This window comes from Anabrus simplex, chromosome 2, assembly GCF_040414725.1.
Source record: "Anabrus simplex isolate iqAnaSimp1 chromosome 2, ASM4041472v1, whole genome shotgun sequence".
Lineage (NCBI taxonomy): Eukaryota > Metazoa > Arthropoda > Insecta > Orthoptera > Tettigoniidae > Anabrus > Anabrus simplex.
Window position 1 is genome coordinate 1073203792 of NC_090266.1, and position 26823 is coordinate 1073230614.

Sequence of the window (26823 nt, forward strand, 5' to 3'; positions counted from 1 at the left end):
TACACATCGTACCTCTGACTACTTCTTTGTCACCTTGTCCGGTATTTTCAGAATTCTTTTTCTCCTTGCCCTTGTATTGTGTACCCATCTTGATTATGGCAGAGGATCAATTAAAAGCTTTGGAGGAACAAAATAACAACTTGCAGAACCAACTCCAACAACTTATTGCTTTGACGAAGCCTTTGCAAGAGCAGAACGAAGCATTACTAGCCCGGCTCCAGGAGCATGAGTCTACTGGTACTGATGCTACATCTAGCAATGTTGGCCAAGTTGCCAAAATCTCTGCAAAGCTACCACCGTTTTGGTATGACAGACCAACTGTTTGGTTCGCCCAGGTTGAGACTCAATTCAGGCTCGCAGGCATCACGGCCGACCAGACTAAATTTGACAATGTAATTTCACAGCTTGACACCAAGGTCATAGCCGAGGTAGAAGACATTGTCATTAACCCTCCTACCACAGGACATTACGAAAAACTAAAATCTGAACTAGTCCGTCGTCTTTCCGTATCCGAAGAGCAACGAGTTCGCCAACTTCTTGGCGACGAAGAACTCGGTGATAGGAAACCATCACAATTTTTACGTCACTTAAAGTCATTAGCCGGTAGCTCACTTCATGACGAAAGTATATTAAAACAACTTTTCATGCGTCGACTACCCCAGCACTTGCAGGCTATATTAGCGGCCCAGTTAATGCCTCTAGCTGATATAGCAGAGCTTGCAGACAAGATCTTGGAACTTTCACCTACTGTCACACCACCATATAGCCACTTGGCCGTACATGCTACAGCTGCGCCGAATACTTTAGCTGCCCAGATGGAGGAATTGACACGTAAAGTCGATGCCCTGGCCCGTAACCAGCCCCGAGGCAGGAGTCACAGTAAAAGGAGATCTAAAAGCCGTGACCGTTCCCTTACTCCACAGAGCCGGCTTTGTTGGTACCACAAAAAGTTCCAAGATAAAGCTGTAAAATGTACTAGTCCCTGTTCCTGGCAGGCGGAAAACGGAACAAACAGCCAGTGAAGACGGCAACTGTCTGTTCTACATCGGGCCGCCGTCTATTTATTTTTGATCAGAATACCAAAGCAAAATTTCTGATTGACACCGGATCTGACCTTTGCTGTTTCCCGCGTAAGCTTCAGGGAAGCACTTGCAAAGCTTCTGGGTATGAGCTGAGCGCTGCAAACGGTAGTACAATCAGGACATATGGTAGCCTTTCCATGAACCTCAACCTTGGTTTACGTCGTGACTTTCGTTGGCAATTTGTCATTGCTGATGTTACCACAGCCATCATTGGTTCTGATTTTCTGGCTTACTATAACTTACTCCCTGACTGCCGTAACAGATGCCTCCTCGACGGCACCACCGGCCTACACATTAAGGCATCTGTAGCCTCTATCGAACAGGCCAGCGTAAACACTGCTGCAGTATCCACCGACTCACCTTTCAGCATGTTGCTCGCTGAGTTTCAGTCCATTACTCGCCCACCTGGGATCCAACGTGATATTAAACACAATACTGTACATCACATTAGGACAACCGAAGGCCCACCAGTCTCTTGTCGACCTCGTCGTCTAGGACCCCAAAAATTGCAGATAGCGAAGAAAGAATTCGAGGACATGGTAAGGTGTGGTACAGCGAGACCTTCTAATAGTCCCTGGTCCTCACCCTTGCACCTTGCACCTAAGCGGGACAACTCATGGCGTCCATGTGGCGATTACCGGGCATTGAATGCAAGAACAATACCCGACCGCTACCCGGTACGACACATAGGAGATTTTTGCCATAACATTGCTGGGTCAACCATTTTCAGTACATTTGACCTTATCAAGGCCTACCAACAGATTCCAATTCACCCCAGTGACATTTGCAAAACAGCCATAACAACCCCTTTTGGGCTGTTTGAATTTCCCTATATGTCGTTTGGGTTAGGAAATGCTGGACAAACTTTCCAGCGTTTTATGGATGAGGTCACTAGAGATTTAAACTTCTGTTTCCCGTATATCGACGATATCCTGGAGTTCTTACGGGATGCTGAAGAGCATATGCACCATCTCCGCATACCTTTCCAGAGATTAGCTGATTACGGTGTAGTCATAAATCCATCCAAGTGCGTATTAGGTGCAAGTGAGGTAACCTTCTTGGGCTATCGGCTCTCAAAGGACGGTACAAAACCTCCACCAGAGAGAATCCAGTCTCTCTTGGAATACCCTCTACCGAAGACTGTCCAGGGCCTCCGCCGGTTCCTGGGCATGGTCAACTCCTACAGACGTTTCCTACCACATGCGGCTGAATTGCAGGCGCCGTTGGTGAACGTCCTAGCCAATTCTAAGCTTAAGGGTTCTAAACCTGTCCCCTGGACTCCAGAATTGCAACGTGCTTTCCACGAATGCAAAGAAAGCCTAGCGCAAAACACTCAACTCGCTCATCCATTGCCAGATGCGCCTCTAGGTCTCTTTACCGATGCATCAAATACTCAAGTTGGAGCGTGTTTGCAACAGAAAGTTGGACACCATTGGCAGCCCCTAGCATTTTTCAGTAAGAAGCTTTCAGCGCGTCAAACAACGTGGCCGGCCTATTACAGGGAACTGTTGGCTGTGTACGAGGCTGTCCAGCATTTCCGCTATATACTGGAAGCACAACACTGCACCATATATACGGACCACAAGCCTCTGCTTTATGCATTTTCTCAACGCAGAGAAAAACTACCCCCAGCCCAACTAAATCAGCTGTCCTTCATATCCCAGTTCACAACTGATATTCAGCATATAAAGGGAGCAGATAACGTTGTCGCCGATACAATGTCTCGTGTTGAAGCCATCTCACTAGAAGATGACTACGCTGCGCTGGCTCGATCCCAAGCAGACGATGACGAACTCAAAGCCTTATTGCATGGTGGTACGTCGCTGACATTAGAAAAAGTAACCCTTCCGGGCACCACGACTACCATTGTATGCAATACATCAACAGGAAAACCTCGTCCGTTCCTGACACTTCCTTTTCGACGCAAGTTCTTTGACAAGCTCCATAACTTAAGCCACCCAGGTATTCGAGCCACCTCTCGTCTAGTCTCAGATAGATTTGTTTGGCCATCTATTCAGAAAGACACTCGTGCCTGGACTCGTGCTTGTTTGTCCTGTCAACGCAATAAAGTGACGAGGCATAATATATCTCCTTTGGGGAATTTCGGAGCACCCACAGGCCGTTTCAGCCACATTCACTTGGATATTGTTGGTCCACTGCCTGTCTGTGAAGGCTATAATTATATCCTCACTGCTGTTGACAGATTTACTCGCTGGCCAGAGGCATGGCCGATGCGCAGCATCACTGCCGAAGAAACAGCCGATACGCTAATAAGTGGTTAGATCTCCCGATTTGGTCTCCCAACTCGTATAACTACTGACCAAGGAAGACAATTCGAGTCTACACTCTTTCGCAGACTTATGACACAATTTGGTACAACAAAAATCCGTACAACCAGCTACCACCCATCCGCTAACGGTATGGTGGAGCGTCTTCATAGACAGCTAAAAGCTTCTCTGATGTGTCATAGTGCAACGTGGATAAAAGCCTTACCCCTAGTATTACTTGGCATGCGTGCGGTTCTTAAGGAAGATCTGAAAGCTTCCCCCGCCGAACTAGTTTTTGGGGAGCCTCTGCGCCTGCCTGGAGAAATGGTTACTTCTTCGCCCAGTTCTCCTCCTCCACTTGACCCTGCGGATTTTGTAAATCACCTAAGGAAGGTAATGGCTGAACTAAGACCTGTTCCTGCCTCCCGCCATAGTCAAGAGAAAATATTCGTCTTCAAAGACTTGGCAACTGCCTCCCATGTTTTCCTGAGAGTTGATCATGTGAAGCCTCCCTTGCAACCCCCATACTCTGGTCCTTACCCTGTAGTCAGCCGTAATGAGGAGACTTTGACGCTAATGATCGGAAACAAGGAAGTAGTAGTGAGTACAGATCGTGTGAAACCTGCATACATAGAAACAAACCTTGCTCTTCCTACCCGCACCAACACACCTGACACATCTGCTACCCCATTTCATCCGGTCAACCTAGCACTTCTTTTACACCTGACTTACCTGATGCGTCATCACCACCCAGAAAGTACACAACACGATCAGGACGCAGAGTTCGCTTTGCCCGTCCATTCGATTTGTGAACTTTCCTTCTCCATGGGGGGGTGATGTGGCGGCATCAGGAAGAATGAACTCGCCCCACATACAGAACGCACCCTTGTGCACGATGCAACATTGCATCAGGGTATAGCTTGCTAAACTAGCGTCATTCGGCTGCGTGGAGTGAGCATGAGCATCACGCCTGTTTGTGTCTTGTTGGTGTAATCAGTGTAACCTATCTCACATGCAAAGGTGTACTAAAACTGTGTGTGGTGTAAATAAATCTTATTATCCATGAGGGCTGGTTTATTTATGAACGATGTGGAGCTGCCTACAACCAAGACTCCATAGGTTTAACAGCACTGTTTCATTTAATATGGTTGGGATATGCAGTCGAATTCACTCTTAATCTTGTAGATAGAATTTATACGTTCACTAAAGATGAAGATGCGGGCAGCATCGAGACTGGAAGAAAATAAAGCACAGTTCATGAATAGAAATAACGAAACTGAAAATTGTTCACGCACTTGGCACAGTTCGTGGTGATTTTCCACTAAATAGAGTAGCACTTGACATCGAAAAAAATGTGTGACTGCTCTAGAGTTTATCAAAGACACTGCTGTCAGTCATGGAATAATACTAAACACTTTGAAGAAGAAATAAGATTGAAATGAAAAGCACACTTCGTTGTTAGGCGCACTTGACATTAAGTAAAATAGGTGACTGTTCGAGAGTTTATCAAAGACACTGCTGTCAGACACACATAAATAATTTACACACTGTTCAGAAGAAATAATACACAATTTGAATCGAAAAACACACAGTTTGAATTCGGGGTGAAACATTCGTGTCGTAGCACATGATTATATTTTATCATGGTAATCACTTGCATTAACATTCCTGAGAAACTTAGAACACTTTCATAAACACTCTTGTCTATTAAGGAGATTATGCTGACTGAGATTTTATAAATGTCACAGTGAACAGTATAACGTAGTAGTGTCACACTGAAATTAATGATATGTGTTCAGAGATTAAGTTCTGCTGACTGAGATTTCAAAAGAAATATCACAGTTCCTAGCATATCGCAGTAGTGCCACATTGAAATTAATATTGATTCTGAGACTAAGTTTCACATAGGTAACGTGGTAATAAACTCAGTTCTACAAGAAGAAAGTAAGTTACATCGAGAAGTTTCTAAGAGCGCACAGAATATAAGTTCAACTCAACTGTTGTCACCTAAATCCAATACATGACTTGTCATAATCAGAGTTCCAACACACGCAAAATTCATAAGTTCAACTTGACGGATATAATCCGAGTCTACTATATAAAGACTTTGAATAATTTGATCTTCATCACACGCAAAAATTACAAGTTCAACTTAACTGATAGACTCAATGTTCATTATAAAGACTTTGTTATACATCAGAGTTCACACGTGCACAATTTATAATTTCAACACGACTGTCAGAGTTTAAGTCCCACATGAAGACTTTGAATATTCGAAGATAGCCTCTGTCAGCACTTTGACGAACACTGCAGCGTGGAGAGTCAGGCTGGACACCCAGCTATGACTGTGTGATCGGGTCTAGTGAGCTCAGCTTGTATTCAGTTTGGGGCTCCTACGTCATCATATAACATGATCCCTTTGAAGCGGATTATCCCGTGAATCCTTCGACAGATTTTCTTGAGATGTACAATTGGAGACGTTTATGTTATCCTCTTCAAAATGATGTATCGCTCAAGTTGTTGCGATAATTATTACAGAAGTTTCAAAAATTTTTCAATCGAATGTTCGCGAAAGCGTGATGTTCATATCCAGAACATACCATGCCATGCAGGCTACACGTGGTGTCAGGCAGGTAGTCTATCTTGTGCCTGCAGCTACGTCACACACACAACTGTCGGCGGATCGCCTGCTCGCTCCTCCGAATGTAAACAAACCAATTTCGCTCTGAACGTCTTGCGTGATGATGAAGTACAATTAATAGTCAAAAAATACGGCATGTACAGGTCGTGACCGATACAATACACACCTCGAATCATGACCAATTTCAACACAACAAACATTGTGGATCGAAACCACACAAAATAACATAAATGGCAAGTATACACAATCAAAGAAACAAAAACACAATGTCATATTTTCCAGGGCTCACCAAGAAAAGCATGCGGCATTTATGCAATCCTCACTCAAAGACTGGATGGAAAATATAAGGAGATAAATTTACACTTTAAGCAACATTTCCTACTCAACGCAGATTCCTGAAATAAATTATAAGACACAAAATCAATCAACTGGTGGACTTTATAACAATACGCACAAATCAATGTGGATTCTTGAAATAAATTACTTTCAACACATCTCAATGCCGGTTCCTGAAATAAATCACATGACACAAATGTTTCTCAGCGCGGTTATATCATAGTACTAGGTACCTACGACCCATATTGTTCTTACAATGTGAAGATAGCTCATTCCACTTCTGTAATTTTAACTGTACAAACATTTTTGTGTACACCTTTCTATATTCAATTTTAATGATAAAAAGCCTTGTACATATGTAAAGTAAATCAGTTCAAGCACGTACATTTAAAAAAGTATTACTAATAATTTTAAGAAATGTAATGTACACAATGTCCAATGTCTTTGTCTTAATTCCTAGGCTGATGATGGCATACCCTACTGCCGAAACCAGTCCCAAATAAAAATGAATATGCGATGACTTTGTAATTATCACTATTTCTTGTATTGAATAGGTGGATCCCCATATCTAACAATTTTGAATTTAATCCAAAATGATCACGAAGATGACGATATCAAAATCTGTGGATACAAACTCCACCATCTCACACATACTCATTCACACATCATGCAAAAAATCCCAAAATACGTGACGGCATGTTTCCGTACACTTTGAGCTCCCATTAATAATACTTTAATCTAGTCCTTCCTGACTTTAATTTGAATCCTTATTTACATTTACATTTAAGCCCCGAGACATACACTGCGTCTCAAACATCAAAGCAAAACAAATCAAAATAAATGAAGCTAAAATAAGAAACTGACTCGTAAAAGAAATGATGCCAACCACTCAGCTAAAATCCACATAAAATGGAAAGAAAGCAAGCTGTGACCTTATGCAAATGGTCCACATTTACGTTACAATTATATTTACATTAACAAGTTTCCTAACATCTATATTTTTAAAAAATTATGAAAACTAAAGTCAGTCAGTCCGGCCATTCTATCTGGTCGATTTCCTTCATTTTTTTTAACTGAAAGGTATTCATGCACAGATTTGTCCTCATGTACTATAAACCACTTAACTTCCGCCTTCCTCAAATTACTTGATTTTTTCAATTTTTTGTCTCTCTGAAGCAATCATATCTTTGGTTCTAAGTGAGGTACAGAGTTTGTTTTGGCCTAAGAACACTCAGTGGATCAAGCTCTTTCATTGCAGCTCTTAACTATTCAAATTGGTTGATTCTGAGGAAAGTTATGAGTGCACATTCAATTTGACGTCTCATTTCTTCAACATTTTTTCTCATTGAAGCAGTCATATAGTTCATTGTAATTGTACTACGCAGTTCGTTTTGGATTAAAAACAATCAGTGGATCACGCTTTCTTTTGAGGTAATAACTACTTAAATTGGTAGATTCTGAGAAAAGTTATGAGTACATTATTGTCTCCATGACGAAGATCTTTGAAGGACTTTTTAACAGTTTGGCGCGTAGTGTTATTCCAAGGAACATTAATTCAATTTCTTTGCGTAATATATTTTTAACTGTTTTGTTGACATAATATTACATTCTATTACCACAACTGATCATGTGCTTTATTTCATTAACTCGAAACTTTGCAAATACATCTGTGTGGATTGTAACGAACAACACCATACTTTGTACATTGCGGGCGGAGCCAGCGAGAAACTGCTAGTTTACTTTAAATAGGATGTAGTCCTTCCAAACAAAAGGTAAATTCACTGAAATTAAACATCAAAACTAACCTATCCCCTTTTTCAATGTTCAAACAAGTTCACACTCACATAATTACATTGAAAATTCTGTGCTCATCTATTTTGCTGACTCATTTAGCCGCCTTCCATAGGAACAGCCAGCCCCCATCATGTTTTAGCCAGCCATATCGATGATGATGCCTTCAGAAAAGACTTGGATCAGTCCTTTGGTCTCCATCCTGGCGTAGAAAAGTGATGTCGTATTTTCTGTCGCTGCCTCTGCTTCTGGATGTCGTCTAAAACATCCCCTCGTGTACGATGTAGAAACTAGGTCAAGATTAACCTGCCGGTTACCAGAGTACTACGGCCAGGGTAATTTCCACTGACCGTGAAACCAGTTCTCATTCAGCCTAGCAGAACAACTCCTCTTATCTCACCGTAACTAGGTCAGATATTTTCCATGTATATGCAAGACTGGAAATTGTAAAGTTCATGTCATCGGGAAACTATTTACACAGGCAGGCTACTATGCATTTGAAATGATTAATTGAAACTGTTCTCTCCCTCAGGAAATCGAAAAATAAAAGCCATTCCCAAAAGTTCTTGAATAATTGAAATGCAGACTGAGTGTCTTAAACCAAAGTTCAAGTCCCCACATGATCAAGAAACATAAGTTCTCACCCGCACTGACGTAAATAATACTTCTCTCGATGTTACCTGCACAGAATCTCACCGAATAATAGGGTAGATAACCCACGCACTCATCACTTTTATCAATTCATTCTCTAACACGCCGTTGTATCCTCGATCGGGGCCATCACTTACATAGACCAATGCCTAGCCAAATTGACGGTGACGCTATCATATCAATGGTCCAGCACATCGCGCTCGTGTAGCTTACTTCAAACGTATAATTCCAGCTTCTGCAGACTCTCGCCGGGCCTCCAAAATGTTGTCCATTGTTCTGGCTGTTGGAGTTCTATTGTTTCCTTGTTCTGCTTTGTGTATGTCATGTCAAAATTCCTCCTTCTAAACTTAGCTGGCAGGCAAATAAACCCAAGCTCCAAGCTTCCTGCAGAAATTGCGACATGGGCTGCTGAATGTAGAGTTCCTTGCCAGTTACTAGTACTTAATAAAATTAAATCTTCTTTATACATTCAAACAGATGACTGATTAATTAAATGAGCATTTCGATAAGGGATAAATACCCAAGTATCCTGAAATGTTGAATTAAAGTGGCTTGAGGATGCTCAGTATAATTAAGCTGGTGTGAAAATGGGAAGCCATGGAAAACCATCTTCAGGGAGCCAACAGTGGGGTTTGAACCCATTATATCCTGAATGCAAGCTCACAGCTGTATGCCCCTAACCACAGGGCCCATTGAGAAAGTTAGCCACTCGGCTAAATAACATGTTCCAGGATATGCCATGGGGAGGCCTTTCTCACCACTTTGTGGAAAGAAGGGGGTAAAAATAAGCCTCTAGCTTGTATTCTTTGCTTAGCATACATATTTGCTTCATGCACTATTAGTTGTACTAACTCATTTGCAAAGAATATTTTTAAAACATTTATATTGTCTTCCCAACTGCTTCGTACTGAGGCCCTGTGTTCCCAATAAACTGTTCTCTTCAACCCATGTAATTAGACATGTTCTCCTATCGAAATGTATTAGCAGTGACATGCACATTACCATTTTGTGCACTGTCACTTGTATCCAATTCTGAACCAGGGACTTTATATACAGTTATATCATCCACATCACTGACATCACTATCTGAATGTAACAAACTTTTGTCAGAATCACTCAACTCAAGAAAGCCCTTAGTAGAGAGAATTTATGCTTATGTTGAAATATGGTTCTTCCCTAAGAGCAAAAGAAAGGTATAATCCTAGCATTATTCAAGTGATATTCCAAGGAATGTTTATCTCTCCCACCAATATTTGCCAACTCAAATTTCAGTTAACCAAACATTATCAAAATAGGGATCATGGTATAGTATATCCTTCAAAAGCTCCAACCTTCCACTTCAAGGAGAAGTGAGTTAAAATGCAAACAGCTTAGATAGTACTGTAACTGCTAGATCACAGCGCAATACATTCGTGTACCAGGCGAGCAGAGCCTGTCACTCCAATACGTGCAATGATTACAGCACGTTTCTGTTATTTTTGATGTTCCTTATTCCTGATTAGGAAAAGAAGTCTATTTTATTTAGATTGCATTTGCCAATTTGTTTTTGTAAAGTGTTTTATGTTCTGAATGCTATTTTAAAACCTTGTATTTGAATATGTTAGTTATTTTTTTAGGTGTCTTTGTTGATAAAAAAGAGGACCATCTTTCCAAATCAGGAATATATCAACTCAAATGCCAAGAACCAAACTGTAATGATACATACATCAGCCAAACAAAACGTAGTTTCCATACCAGGTACAAAGAACATACCAATGCAATTAGACACAACAGTCATTCAGCCTTCTGCGAATGTATGACAACGCCCACCACTTCACAGACATCAGCACAGATCTTAAAATATTACACATCAAAAATTGTACAAAATCATTAAGTATACAGGAAGCAACAAAAACACACATTATGAAAACAGCTTACCAGAATAACTTCAATGATAAGACACACCTAAAAGATTCCAAACTATTCACTCTACTAAATAAATTTAGTTTATTATCAATAAAGTGTAATATCTCAAACTTCAATAAATGACATGATATAGGCTTTTGGGCTTATAGACATGATATAGGCTTTTGGGCTTATAGACATAATATAGGCTTTTGGGCTTACGCTGTGTCAAAGAAATAAGGTGAAATTCTTTATGTTTCGCATAGAACTATGCTCTGCGTCATCAGAAGAAAATCTCGACTGTCCACGAGAAAGGCCTCTAAAACAATGAGGTTTGAATTTAGATGTTACCCAATAGAAGTGGAAATAGTATGTTCATTCATCACCAGATGGCTCCTCGGACTCGGTACAGCTCTAGCGTTCGAAGCAGAAGCTGATGGAACCATCAGAATCAGTCAGAGGGGGTCACATAACATAACAGTGGCGGGCCAAATACCACCCCTACATCACAGCAGGACTGAGTGAGTTGACCATGCGATTAGGGTCGCACAGCTGTGAGCTTGCATTCGGGAAATAGTGGGTTTGAACACCACTATCAGTAGCCCTGAAGATAGTTTTCCATGGTTTCCTATTTTCATACCAGGCAAATGCTGAGCCTATATCTTAATTAAGGCCATGGCTGCTTCCTTCCCACTCCTAGCCCTTTCCTAACATGCAGTCGCCATAAAACCTACGTGTGTGTCTGTGCGACAAAAGGAAATTCTTAAAAAGCAAAAGAGTAGTAGGTCCTGAAGCTTTATATGCTGGTGGGGTAGAGAGAATTCAAATAAAAGAGAGGAAATTCTTAAGAAAGATTCTTGGCCTATATCAAATTTCTGAGGACGAGTATCATATGTTGTCAAATGCAGAGCTGTACTCTAAATTTAAAAAGCTTTCACTTGTTATGTTTTATGGTCATCTATCTTGAATGCCTAACACCAGAATATCTCAAAGAATTCGTGATCTTCCCATGATTTAGAAAAGTACCACTGCATGGGCAACTGCAGTGAGGGAGGATCTGGTCCAGCGTCTCTGAAACACTGGTTCACAAGGGAAGTAAGTTTGCAATCTGGGTAGAAGGGTTAAAGGACCTTCCATAAGGAGAGAGAAAGAAGTCTGAAGAGCGAAGAAATGCATTTTTCATCACGATGAAGGAGTACTGGAAATATGGAAAGACTGACAAGTGTTAACCGTGGTCCTAAGATGCTGAAACGATATGTTAAAAATAAAAATAAAAGTGCGAGTTGCTAGAATATGATGACATTTTTTCATGAGCTAAACACGTCATTCTGTTTTTATTTAAACTAACTGAAACCCATCAAGACACGTCAATGAGGTAAATATTTATTGAAGAACTAGCTGATGTACCCGTGCTTTGCTACGGGATTCTCAAAAAGACTAACTTGGTGGTTTTCCTAACTGAATTCAACATAGGTCATTACAAAAGCATCAGTAGGAATGTAGTGATTGAAAGCAATGTTATAATGTAAATACTCGATCAAATGAAAAACCACACACTTTCTCACTTTCAACAAACAGTACTACGGTGCCAATCTAAGAGTCCAAAGTTCCAGAGCTGGAATAACCAGGTCACAGACCGCCGTGAACACTCCTCTGTCATTATTCCGTTAAATATGCACACTACTCATTCCAATCAGTGGCTCAGAGTAGGGATTGTACAGCTCGAATACTATTATGAACCAGTGTGTTACGTACCAGATATATCAGAAAATGTATGAACCAGAGGAATGGCATGCTAAAGAAGAAAGTTATCTTACAACCCCGCTACTTCCCACCAATATACAGGCAGGCTATTACAGTCGGTACGACCAATCGAGCTGGCCGTGTGGTTAGGGGCGCGCAGCTGTGAGATTGCATCCGGGAGATAGTGGATTTGAACCCCACTGCCGGCAACCATGAAGATGGTATTCGGGAGATGGTGGGTTCGAGCCCCACTGTCGGCAGCCCTGACGATGGTTCTCCGTGGTTTCCCATTTTCACACCAGGCAAATGCCGGGAATGTACCTTAATTAAAGCCACGGCTGCTTCCTTCCACTTCCTAGACCTTTCCTATCCCATCGTCGCATAAGACACATCTGTGTCGGTGCGACGTTAAGCAAAAAAAATGGTATTCCGTGGTTTCCCATTTTCACACCAGTCACCTTAAAACCAAGGCCGCTTCCTTCACACCACTATTCATTTCCTATCCCATCGTCGCCATGAGACCTACCTGTGTCGGTGTGACATCAAGCAAATTAAAAAAACTCGGTACGCTGCAGTAATCCTATCTATCGGGGATGAGAGGAAAGAGAAGACAAAAAGCACATCACAACAAACAATGGCCAATGTAGTGTTATTGTTGATAAAGTTTATGAGCTTTCTATACTTCAGGCCTTCACATTAATTTTCTTTCGACTCTGTGATATTAGGGTGTCTTACAAAATTATTTATATCGTAGACTGTAGTTCCTTATTCTCAGACTTTACATACCGATTTTCACTAAATTCTGTTTACCCATTTTCTCATGACTCGGCGCTGATATGGACTTAGTAACAAAAATCCAAATTCATGAATATCTACGATTATATACAGTATGGTAACAATTTATAAGACATAAGTGATCGGAAATTTAATAACTTCTTAAATAACTGCTACTAACTTACGACATACCTAAAGTTAGGTTAGTTATGAAGTATTTATCGATACGACCACTAATAACTTAAATAACTTATTTGAGAATTACATTTCAGACCTTCCCCTAAACTACCATTTCACTCAGCGTGAATAAAATGATTTGTAGCCTAGACTGCAGTGGTTCATCACCTATCATTACATACCGATTTTCATTAAATTCTCTTCAGCCGTTTTATCGTGATGCGTGTACATACATACATACATACATACATACATACATACATACATACATACATACAGACAGACAGACAGATAGACAGACAGACAGACAGACAGAACTTACGGAAAAGTAAAAAATGCATTTCGTTGTCACTGTGGACATAACCGACACAAAAATACCATTCTTTTCAAATTCTGAGTAATGTACAGACAAAACTCTTATTTTATATATATAGATAGAAGATTTATCGATAGACCACTAATAACATAAATAACTTATTTGAGAATTACATTTCAGGCCTTCCCCTAAACTACCATTTCACTCAGCGTGAATAAAATAATTTATAGCCGAGCTTGTAGTGGTTCATCACCCAACATTACATACCGATTTTCATTAAATTCTCTTCAGCCGTTTTCTATGGATGCGTGTACAGACAGACAGACAGACAGACATTACGGAAAAGTAAAAAATGCATTTCTTTGTTACTGTGGATATGACAGATACAGAAATACCATTCATTTCAAATTCTGAGCAATGTACAGACAAAACTCTTATTTTATATATATATAGATTTCTTTATATATGACATTCTTTGTACTTAATTTTTTTACAATTTTCTTTACGTCGCACCAACACAGATACATCTTACAGTGACGATGGGATAGGAAATGACTAGAAGTGGGAAGGAAGTGGGAAGCCCCAGCATTTGCCTGGTGTGAAAATGGGAAACCGTGAAAAACCATCTTCGGAACTGCCGACAGTGGGGCTCAAACTCACTATCTCCCGAATGCAAGCAGATGGTTATGTGAGCCAAACAAGTCAGCCACTCGCTCGGTGCATTCCTTGTACAATTACGTTTTGGCACTATTGCAACTTTTAAACATCACTCTCTTGACACTGCTAAGGTAAATAGAGACCTTCATGTCCTTTGAGGTTTAGTGATTGTGATTCAAAATACCAAGCGAATTGCAAATTGATGCCTCCTGAAAGAAAATGGAAGTGTTTTATTGGATGTTGTTAAGTCAATTTGAGTGATTAGAGCCCTCTGACCAGCTTTATCTCCATTTATTATTTCCAAATCTAAACAATTTTTGTACATACTTCTCACAATTAGGTCCTAATCTGATTGTTTAAGAACCATTGGGGAACGTTCAGATTTCTAAGGAGCATAACTATGGTTCCAATTTTAGAATAAGGATATGTGGAGGCAAACCATTAAGGATGTAAAGGAGAGGGCATATAAGTCTCTGGTAAGACTCCAACTAGAGTATGGTTCCAGTGTATGGGACCCTCACCAGGATTACCTGATTCAAGAACTGGAAAAAATCCAAAGAAAAGCAGCTCGATTTGTTCTGGGTGATTTCCGACAAAAGAGTAGCGTTACAAAAATGTTGCAATGTTTGGGTTGGGAAGAATTGAGAGAAAGAAGAAGAGCTGCTCGACTAAGTGGTATGTTGCAGGTTATAAACTTCATTTTCCTTGTCCGTATTGAAGAGCTACTTGTGATACAATTCCTTTAGTTTTGCCACTTGCCACCTTTTCAATACAATTGTGAAAACCATCTTCGGAACTGCCGACAGTGGAGCTCAAACTCACTATCTCCCGAATGCAAGCAGATGGTATTGAAAAGGTGGCAATTGGCAAAACTAAAAGAATTGTATCATAAGTGGTATGTTCCAAGCTGTCAGCGGAGAGATGGCGTGGAATGACATTAGTAGACGAATAAGTTTGAATGGCGTTTATAAAAGTAGGAAAGATCACAATATGAAGATAAAGTTGGAATTCAAGAGGACAAACTGAGGCAAATATTCATTTATAGGAAGGGGAGTTAGGGATTGGAATAACTTACCAAGGGAGACGTTCAATAAATTTCCAATTTCTTTGAAATCATTTAGGAAAAGGCTAGGAAAGCAACAGATAGGGAATCTGCCACCTGGGTGACTGCCCTAAATGCAGATCAGTATTGATTATTGATAATTCCATGAAATTCAAGAATTATGTAGGAAATTGAAGCAGTTAACTTTCATCTTTATTATTAATCCGTTGATACTAGTGTATGGTTTGAACTACCGGGAATAAGCAAAATGATTTCAAATGAATTAAGAACAGCAACTTCCATGAAAATAATGACACCTTTTGCAGAAGTGAACATTTTGCTATATATTTCAATCATGGTACTATCTTGTGCTAGAATTCTGGCTGGTAGTTCAATAACATTTGATCCTTCACCATCTATAGAGACGTAGTCACCGTTACCGATTTCTTGTAAAAAAATCAGTGTATGCCATTTTTTTGTGCTTTTGCCCACATATTTTTATGTAAGTTGCATATTTTGGAGAAGGGACAATCAGGAGAGTATTTACAGTAATACATTTATAAATAAATAATTGTGTGGCAAAACAGGCAAAATGTTTATGATATCTCCCCAAAGAACAATAATTTTCCCACCAGAAGGAATGGAATGTAATCAGTTACCTATGATATATTTTACAAGATGATTAACACAGAATAATGAATGAATATTTGCCATTGGGGCTTTATCACATATTGAGCCGTGCTAATCAAATACCGTCAACTGCTTTGGAATTTAGTTTTAATCCACACACTGAAATCTCATTTAAATTTAGAGGAATATTGAATGTAATGTGCACTATTCAATCGCTGGGCAGTAAAACAGCAGCTATTCCTGTCCATGTTACTGATGTAACATAAAGCCCTAAATTGAAGCACTTTTGTATTATTTACAGTATATCCCAAATGTTTCTCTAGAGCCCCCGGCACCAGCGATGAAAAATGCATTCTTGATATTTGTGCTGTTTTGCTGGAGCACGCCAATGATTTCATTAATAAATGAAAGTTGTTCTGGTTTGTTATGAGTATCATATCAGCCAAATCAAAATTGAAAATTAGCATAGTAGTATGACATGGAATATTGCGTCATTTTGCTGATTACAGGAATGGATGAAATTCACAGCCTTAGTGTTATAATTGCAATGTAAAAAATAGCTAAAAGTTCCCTAAATAACCCAAGCTAACAAATATAGGGAGAGACGACATGGAGAGGAAACATTTCAATTTATCCAAAATCACTTTGAAATAAAGAAGAAATTTTTCTCGGACAAGCAACTCACTACAGTTGACCAGGAAGATATCTGACTGTGCATGCCTTAACCCCTTCCACCTACTCTATCGTGCCACATGCCTCAGCACTCTCGCAGTTCAGGCGGCCTTGAAGTACTGGCGAGTGCTTTGGCCAATCAGAATGCTACAGTTTTCATTAATAATTTAAAAATATATTTTCCCTGGAAAAGCAAAGTATCGTACGCGACAAAATATGTATTTTACAGGAGATGATATAAATGATTAGAGACAAATACTTACAGTTTAGGCAGTTTCGGTTTTAATTCTATTCTAGAAATGAATTTTTCTCCTTACTGTCATATTAGGTTACATATTTATTCAATTGTAGCGAAAAGGAACTTATTTTCAAGTTAGGAATGTCGCTTATATGATTCTTTGCCAATTGTCGAGAGCATTGTTTAACAAAAGGGTCCTCTTGCAATAGCTTTTGAAGCCCTTACAAGATTTTGGAGGGATTGGTTTGCAGGAATGTAAGGCATGAGAATAATAAGAGAATTTCTTTAATGATTGTATTAAGAAACTACCAATTACCTGCGGCTTCGCTCGCGTGGGTTTCGTAATTTGAACAGAGTAATCGTTCCTCGGCATTGTACTAAGAGACTATCTGAAAATTCCGAAAGTATAAAAACTCACCCAAAAATTGAGTTTCATTTACCCCAGAAATTCTTTGTAAACCATGCTTGTGGTATTACCTTGTGGGGCTAAGACGACCATGCGACATAGAACTGTACATGCGAGAAACAGTCTTCTCTCAAGTCAGAAAATAAATACATGTCTTTTTATTTTTAAAGGAGATTCCAAATACCTATTCCTACATCTGTAACATATTCGGTTTTTGAGATATACGTAAGTATCCCAATAAAAAGAATTCAACCCCTTGATCAGTCCTTCCGCTACCCCCATCTAAGTGTATTTTCCAAAAACAAAAGTACATGTTTCCTTATTTTTAAAAGGAGATTCCAAATATCAATTTTCCCATTGTAACATTTTCAGTCTTTAAGATATGAGTATCCTCATATAAAATTATTCAACTATTTTTCACTACTCTTCACCCACTGTTAAGTGCCCTCTCCGAAAACAAAAAAGTACAGGTTCCTGTATTTTTAAAGGACTTTCCAAATACCAAGTTTCTTGTCTCTAGCATGTTAAGTTTTTGTCATATAATGTAAAGTGAAATGGCGTATGGGTTTTAGTGCCTGGAGATCCCAGGATGGGTTCGGCACGCCAGGTGCAGGTCTTTTAATTTGGCACCTGTAGGTGACCTGCGCGTCGTGATGAGGCTGAAATAATGACGAAGACAACACATATACCCAGCCCCTGTGCCAGGGAAATTAAACAATAATGGTTAAAATTCCCGACCCTGCCGGGGATCGAACCCGGGACACCAGTGACCAAAGGCCAGCACGCTAACCATTTAGCCATGGAGCCAGACGACATACAATGTAGATATACCGGTACTCATTTTAAAAATTCACCCGCTTTTCCAATTCTTTCCAGCCCCTCAATTGGATTTTCCGAAAGCAAAAGAAATACGTGTTTCATTGTTTTTAAAGGATATTCAAATACCAGTTTTCATGCCTATACGTCTGTAACACTTTCAATTTTTGAGATAAATATATCTCATAAGAATTATTCTGCTTCTTCTACCTCACTTCTTTCTACCCCTCTCCCGCCTTAAGTGGACTTTCCGAAAAAAAAAAAATGCGTTTCTTTATTTTGAAAGGTAATTCAAAATACCAACTTTCACGTCCGTAACAACTTCAGTTTTTAAGATAAAGTATCCTCATAACCGTCTTTCAACTCTTTATTTACTTATTTTCAACCCCACACCCCTTACATCGATTTTCCGAGGAAAAAATGCGTGCTTTATTTTTACAAAGTATTCAACTAATTTTTCAATTAATTCACCACCCCTTAAGTGGATTTTCTAAAGACAAAAGATTATGTGTTTCTATAGTTTGAAAGAAAATTCCAAATGCAAATTTTCATGCCTGTAACATCTTCAGTTTTTGAGATATAAGTATCCTCACGAAAAGAATTCAACTCCTTTATCACTCGACCCCCGCCCGTTAAGCTGGTTTCCCCCCACCCAAAAATGCGTGTTTCTTCATTTTTAAGGGAGATTCCAAATACCTATTTCCACATCTGTAACCTTCAGTTTTGAAATATAAGATTCTTCAGGAAAAGTATTCAATTTTTTTACTTCCTTTCACACTCCCCACTGAAGTGAATTTTCCAAAAACAAACAGTACTGTACTCGTTTCTTTAAAAGAGCTTCCAAATGCCAATTATCACTTCTGTAACATCTTCAGTTTTTGAGGTAACGTATATGTATCCTCGTAAAATGAATTCATCTCCATTTTCATCCCCCTCTACCAAGTTGATCCCCCCCCCCAACAAATGCGTGTTTGCGTGTTTCTTTATTTTTAAAGCAGATTCCAAATACCAGTTTTCATGTTTTTAACATCTTTAGATGTTTTGCTATGTATATATTCCCATAAAAATAATTCAACTAATTTTTCAATCCTTTCACCCCCCCCCCCCCCCCCCAATCTCCCCGTTAAGGTTTTTTTCCGAAAACCAAAGAATATGCGTTTCCTTATTTTTAAAGGAGATTCCAAATACCAATTTTTACGTCTGCAACATGTTAAGTTTTTGAGATATACTGTAGATACGCTACTTTTAAAAATTCGCCCTCTTTTTCAGTTCCCCTTAAGTGGATTTTCCGAAAAAATATTTATGTATTTTTACTTTTATAGGAAATTCCAAATGCCAGTTTTCAAATCTGTAATATGTTACCTGTCTTAGATAATTTGCAGATATACTCTTTTTTAAAATTCACCCCGTTTGTCACTCCTCCCTCTATTCATTGGATTATCCAAAAAACCCAAAAATACGTGGTTCTTTATTTTCAAAGGAGATTCCAAATTTTAATTTTCATGTCTGTAACATCTTCAGTTTTTGAGATATAAGTCTCCTCATAAAAGGTGTTCAACCTCTTTTCCCCCCATTTTTCACCCCTCTTAATTGGATTTTCCGAAAACAAAAGAAATATGTGTTTCTTTATTTTCAAAGAAGATTCCAAATACCAATTTTCACATCTGTAAACTTTTAAGTTTTTGAGATATAGATATCCCCATTTTAAATATTCAACCCCCTTTTCACCCCTTTAGCGACGGAATATCCAAAAATCCTCCCTTAGCGAGCACCTACATGTTAATTCCCCTAAATTTCTAGTAGTTTTGGCTCGGTGATGAGTCAGTCAGTCGGTCGGTACAAGTTATTTTATATATATAGATGTAGATAAAGGGTTCACTAGGAATCAAACGGATGTCCTCTTTGTTTGATCAGTACAAAGTTTAGCAGTTTGTAGGCTCGAGAATGCTTTTCCATCATAACTGCAATGCACAAATGAACCAATGTGTTCCTTGGTATTATTGCCTCAAAACAAATTGGCCCTTGAGCAAATCTCATAAGAATCTGAGGAGCACCGTCTTGTGTGGGGCCTACTAATCTCCTTGTTGGACATCAACCATCAGTCGTCAGAAGTACACTCAGATTCCGCAGCAACTCACTCACAAATTTATTCACAAGATAACTACTGTCATGCCATGGCGTGCGGCCTCCAGAAAGCCCTGGTGCAGGTCTTTCGAGTAGACATCATATAGGCTACATCGATTGAAACCCTTCTATTATTTCTAATATTCTTCTAGTTGAAGCCTAACTCTTTTACAGTACTGCTCAAACTGATAAAACCTCCTTGGAAACAAATCCTCTCTCCTGACACAGGTCGTAATTTAGGTACTGATGGAGTTGTTTTCTGAAGAATGTAAAATTCGTGGATTGTACATTGAAAACTTAAAAATCTGTTACACGCTTTTTCTCTTTCCGTGTTTTTCCTGACATACCAAATGAAGTTTTTTCAGTCTCGTGCTGTCTCTCTTCTACTATTTTCTTTTTTCCTTTTTTTTTTTTTTTTTTGCTAGTGGCTTTAATTTGGCACCGACACAGATAGGTCTTGTGAAGACGATGGGATGGGAAAGGCCTAGGAAGGAAGGAAGCGGCCATGGCCTTAATTAAGGTACAACCGCAGCATTTGCCTGCTCTAAAAATGGGAAACCATGGAAAACCATCTTCAGGGCTGCCAACAGTGGGATTCAAACCCACTATCTCCTGGATGCAAGCTCACAGCCAAACTCCCCTAACTACATGGCTAACTCACCCGGTGCGCTACTTGTTTAACGTCACACTAACACATTGAAGGTTTTTTGGCAATGGAGGGATGGGAAAGGGCTAGGATTGGGAAGGCAGCGGCTGTGGCGTTAATTAAGGTACAGTCCCAGCATTTGCCCGGTGTGAAAATGGGAAACTACGGAAAGCCATCTTCAGGGTTGCCGACGGTGGGATTCAAACCCACTACCTCCAGAATGCAAGCTCACAGCTGCGTGACTATAACCGTATGGCCAACTTGCTCGATTAGAATTCTTTTGACCATCTTCTACAACACTTCTGTTGCATCCGCTATTTTCTGTTGTACCTTCAACAACTCCCTTCTATACTGTACTCGTGTTTTACTCTTTCTGTCCTCAGCTTACTTATTCATAAAACTATGAATGCTGAACAATGTCTCGCATTTGTTCTGTTGTCGCTAACTTCAGTTTAGAATTTTCTGCTCCATAATTCACTTTGTGTACAAACAGTAGGAATATGAACTGACAATGAACCAATTTGTTTAGCTACTGACCACGCTTGCTCTCAAGTCTCTCATAAGAAGCAGCCCTTCTCTTCCCTTCCTGCCCCTCTTCTGCATTCCACTAGTATACTAGCTGTCAATCAACATACGATAGGTCTGCCAGCAGGTTTTTACCTTCTGTTTCAAGTGTCAAATTGATTTGAGGCAGTTGTAAAATGTGTACTACAGCAATGACCAACAACAGTCACGAACAATGAAACTAACGCATCTCACGTTCCCTGTAGAATTAAAACTTGTCACTTACGATAATCCATACCCAAATTACACGATTCTAACTCAGGCGCTTAAGATGTAATGACTGACGCTTACGATAACCTGTTCTGTATATTATTGATGGTGGTTATGATAATTTCAATTTTTTACATTGTTTTTACCCTCTAGATTAATTAGTCTCTTACAATACTTTGCTAGCATGTGTAGAGGAGTCCGATTGATGTATAAACTTCATAACCTCAATTTTGACAAAAATGTCATTTACAATACATTGCCTTTCTAGGGACGATATGGCAAGAAATGTTTTTAAAGACACTCTGCAAATCTACAGGCTGAGGGCTTTTGTCAGAATGCTTTACAATGTCAATTGGTTCAGCCATTCTCTCAAACTTGTGATCACAAAAATCAGCCTCTTGCAAGTATGATCTGTAATTAAATGTTTTATTTTCCAGATATTTTCTAATTGCATTAATCCTGCATTAGTTCTGACAGACTAAAATGTCACAGTTGAGCAACTCAAAATTAGATTTAGCCACCAAATAAATTTCATGATGCAAAACAAAAATTTAATTTTGTAGTTTACTTCTGAGGAAGCAGAGCAAAGTCTTTGTCTCATTTCACACAGCATAATGCCAAAAGACAATCAAGTCTACAATTCCAGATGGCAGAAGCATAAATCAAAATACTAGTAAAATATTGAACATATGGTTCTCCTTACCCACTAAATACCTTTTAAAAAAAAAAAATGACCTCTCTGTAATGGATGAAACATTTAAAAATCCATACCTTTCCTTACTTTTGTGGTGAAGTAAGAACAATCTTGCAAACAAAAAGATCAAATTACAGATCACTGACATATGGGAGGACTATATATCCTTACATTAGACAGGTAACATACAGTTTAATGTTGGTTTAAAAATTACAATATAGCAAGAACATTTTGTCTAAAAAGTTCATGAATTTTAACATTTCTCTTACCTATAGAGGTTTTTTACAATTCCATGGCATAATGCTCTAAACACTTGCCCAAGTCCTAAGTTTCCCAAGTCTATATTGGATACAGAGGCATTCTGTATGGGAATGTGACGCTCTCCCAATAATGTTGGAACAATTTGTAATGATGATACTGAGCTTTCTTCTGCAGCAAGAGCTAAAACTCGATCCCATATTTTAGCTGAAAACAGGAAAAAGAAAGGCTAAAAAAATAAAGCAGCTGCAAGATGTTACAACTCTTCTCCTATGTTTAAAAATAAGTATAGAGTTACAGTATATTCTCCAATTAACTTTTGTATTTCTGAATGAAATCCTGAAAATGTATCATTTATCTGTCTAGGCTGGTACAAAGTCAGTGGTCTTGTCAAATATATCTTGCAAAGAAGGAATAATGTAGGATAAGAAAGGTTACATGATTTGGGTTAAGAATTTAATTTTCAATTTATTTAACTGTGATACATTTAAAAAAAAAAAAAAAACCCCACTGTAAATTAGGGCAAATTTCATCTGAAAGCATTAAGAAAAGAGACATAGAGAATTTCACAATCTAATTTTAATTGTAACAGAGAAAGGAAAACTCATAATTGCAAAAGTCATTGGGACATTGAATAAGGCAGTCACAGATTATAGTTTCAGAAAACATTTCTATAATTTGGACTATGTCTCACCCCCATTAGTCCAAATTAGTAAGGGATCACTATATACAGGTACCTATTAAATTAATTCCATTTCTTTCACTGCTACTACTACTGCTGCTGCTGCTGCTGCTGCTGCTGCTGCTGCTGCTGCTGCTACTACTACTTTATGTCATCCTTATTTGACTTCCATCTCCCTGTACTCTCATCACTGTTCCCTAGTCCACTCCGCTTTCCTCAATGTACCAGACTATAAACTTTCTAAATAAACCGCCTAACTTGCATGTACCATCGCGGTTCAAGTGAAGGCCGCCTGAGCACTGATCCCTATATTGTACCCATCCATTAGGATCTAAAAATCTTACACCCAGTTTCCCCACACAGCCACATCATAATCTCATTTAAATCCCTTTTCACTCTCCAGGCAGTATCCCTCTTACATGATACCCCACTGATAACAATCTCCACTCCCTTAAATTCTTCTGTACTGTCCTAACCAAATCGCACAAATCCCCAACATTTTGTGGTACCTTTTTAATTGCTTAATTCCATTTCATGCTTGCCTTAATGTTTGTACCAATATAGAAAAATGCTATCTCCTCCTTACCCTTCACTTTACCTTCTACTTCCCGCAACATCTGCCTTAACACTTTCAACACTGTGCCTGCACAGGATATGAGCGCACTGCTTTCCTGGTTGTGGACAGAGCCTGTATATGATACGGGAGTGATTTTCTCGTGTGTTTATATACAGCTGCACGTATACATATGGTTCCCGAACTTTGCTTGGAGGTAGCAGTTTATCTAGTGTGCACTAGAATGAAGCAGCGGGCCGATGACCTACATGTTAGGTCCCTTTAAACAACAAGCATCATCAGAATGCAGCAGTAATCGGGAAGTTCAAACTGAAATGATAAAAAAGGGAGTTTCCCCTTGCCATGACCTCTACTGAACACTCGATGTGCTGTATGCTGTGCACGCCAAATCTGTCATGCTGTTAGCTGTGTTACTGTACAAACACGTCCTCATGTCGGCTCAATGATAGTGACAGTGAATGGTTTCATTCTATATAAAGATATATCAAAATCAAAGATGTCTCTTGTAGATTATATGTGATCAGTTTGAGGTTAGAGTTAAAGGAGATATCTCAATGCTAAATACTACTCCCTCTCCAAGTGCTGACAGGAATTTTGCTCGCCATTTTCCAGAAAAGGTTCCTCCAACAAACAATAAAGTGAATGCTATGCATTATTGCAAGGTTTGCTCAGACAGAGGTAAGAAGGAAAGTGGTAAGCATGTCGGAAAAGAGAGTAGATGGTGGTGCAAAGAGTGCAATGTTGGGCTGTGTATAGCCCAATGTTTTCTGGACTACCATATCAAAACAAACTATTCATAAATAGGTAAATATTGTATTTCAATTGTAACTGTAGCCACATTAAACGACTCATTTTTATTGTTTGAGCAAGCTTATTGGTATAACTTAAATGTAAAAGGTTTTTCACACAATTTTCTTCATGTTCTTCATAAGACTATTATAATTAAATTACTTTAGATATGCACTTGCTGAATAATATCTTCATTTTGGATGGCTGACACCTTGATGTAGGTTCGGTCCTCAGCCTGAAGGTTGGTTGGATTCTCAACAGCTTGGCCATCAGCTGTCATATATGGCCTAGGCATCACTGAAGAGGAGTACTAGGGAAACGAGGAGTGAGGTAGTTTCCCGTTGCTTTCCTCACCGAGCCAGAAGTTGCTATTACATATCAGTCTGCCAAGCCCACTGAAATGCATGCAACAACTGACATCATGAGCAACATTATCACACCATTTATAACAGGAACTGGCTGCATAAAAAATGGCACTACTAGCATTGCCTCATACCTCAGTCACTTTCATATTGTCAAAGCCAAGAATAAGACAGAGACAGATCAATGAAAGTAAAACAATTGCTCTAGCCTATACCAGAAGACTTAGTGCTCTGAAAACACTAGGTCATGCCAGCAAAGGCCAGACATGATACAAAAATCAGGTATGTAATATGTTTTGCTGTTGCATAATAATGTTTTAAATTTCAGGGAAAACACCCAGTTCACTGCCAGGGCCCAGGTTAAAATATGGTAGTGTCAACATTCTACCCTGGTTCCATTTCCTCCACACACTTTCATCACGTGCCTAGCAATGCAGTCCCCATGACCACAGCCTCCACCCTACCCACTCATAAGTTCCCCTCCCCTACTGGTCTGCCTTATTCTCCGTGATAGCTGCAGCACCTATTTCTTTTTCTCTTTTCTCCCACTCATGACCCCTCTTCCACCTCCCTCTTATCCAATACTCTACGTTTCTCTTTCCTATCTTTCCATCTTCTCTTGCCTTCCTCTTCTCTGTAACACTTCTCTGTTCCTTATCTTCCCTGCATGGTTCTACCTGCAGTGTCACACACAGATTTCACACCAATACCAATCCTGAACTCTCCCACAGACTAGACACATTGGCCTTCAATTTCCTTCCCTTAAAACATTAGAACACCTATCTTCTACAATTTCTCCCTCCTTCCTGTCTACCTACCATGCCCTGTACATTGTTTAGGGGAGCTACCTTTATTCCTGTCCCGTTAAAATCTTAATTATCTCTCTCAAACACTCTATCTCATCCCTCATGCTCCTTAATGTCCATTCACATCCAGAGTCCCTACACCAGAATTCCTCTGCCATTTTTAATCTTCTTCATAAAATATAAAATATTATGAAAAAATCAACAACAAAAAACATATTCTGAAACTATTAAAGAAAATAACATTCCACCCAGCACAGTAAACCATTTATTACAAAAACAACAAAAAATGTAAACATGCACCCCCACCAAAAAAAAAAAATATATATACTTCTCAATTTTGTGAACAAAAACATGTACAAAACAGCTAACCTATTCAAAAAGCAAGTTTTTAAAATAGCATTCAGAAACCAACAAACAAAAAAACAAACAAACAAACAAACAAACAAACATTCAGTCTTCTGTGAAAAAAAAAAACAAAAAAAAAAACCAACCCCCCCAACACACACACACAAAACTAGAATAACCTTAATGACCACACATACCTAAAAGATTCTCCACTCTTCGCTGTACTAAATTAAGTTACATATTGGCAAAGAAGAATAATTCCACAAACTTGACCATTATTGGTCCTAAATTAGTCTGTATTGACTCCTAACAATAATGTACATGGGTGATTGTTTATCCGCCCTGTCAATATATTACAGTATTTGATTTTTACCTTGTTTTATACGTATATGTTTCGGAAGCCTTAAATCCCTTCATCTGCGTTACAACATCGAAATCAACCTTCCCCAAATCCCGAGAACTAATATCATACCATATTTACATTAAACATTGCTTTATATAATATTAACTTTGTCATGACCCCTCTTCCACCTCCCTCTTATCCAATACTCTACGTTTCTCTTTCCTATCTTTCCCTCTTCTCTTGCCTTCCTATTCTCTGTTCCTTATCTTCCCTGCATGGGAAGCATTGCCTCATACTGAAATG

The 26823-nt window shown here is 39.1% G+C and overlaps 1 protein-coding gene across 1 annotated transcript in view; it reads right to left on the reverse strand.

Annotated features, from left to right (window-relative positions):
• Positions 1-26823, reverse strand: part of LOC136863295 (sedoheptulokinase) — a 165775-nt gene that overhangs the window by 16193 nt on the left and 122759 nt on the right. Inside the window, exon 7 of the mRNA XM_067139680.2 lies at positions 22631-22826. Within this exon, the coding sequence (XP_066995781.2) occupies positions 22631-22826 (196 nt within the window). The remainder of the gene's footprint in view (positions 1-22630; positions 22827-26823) is intronic.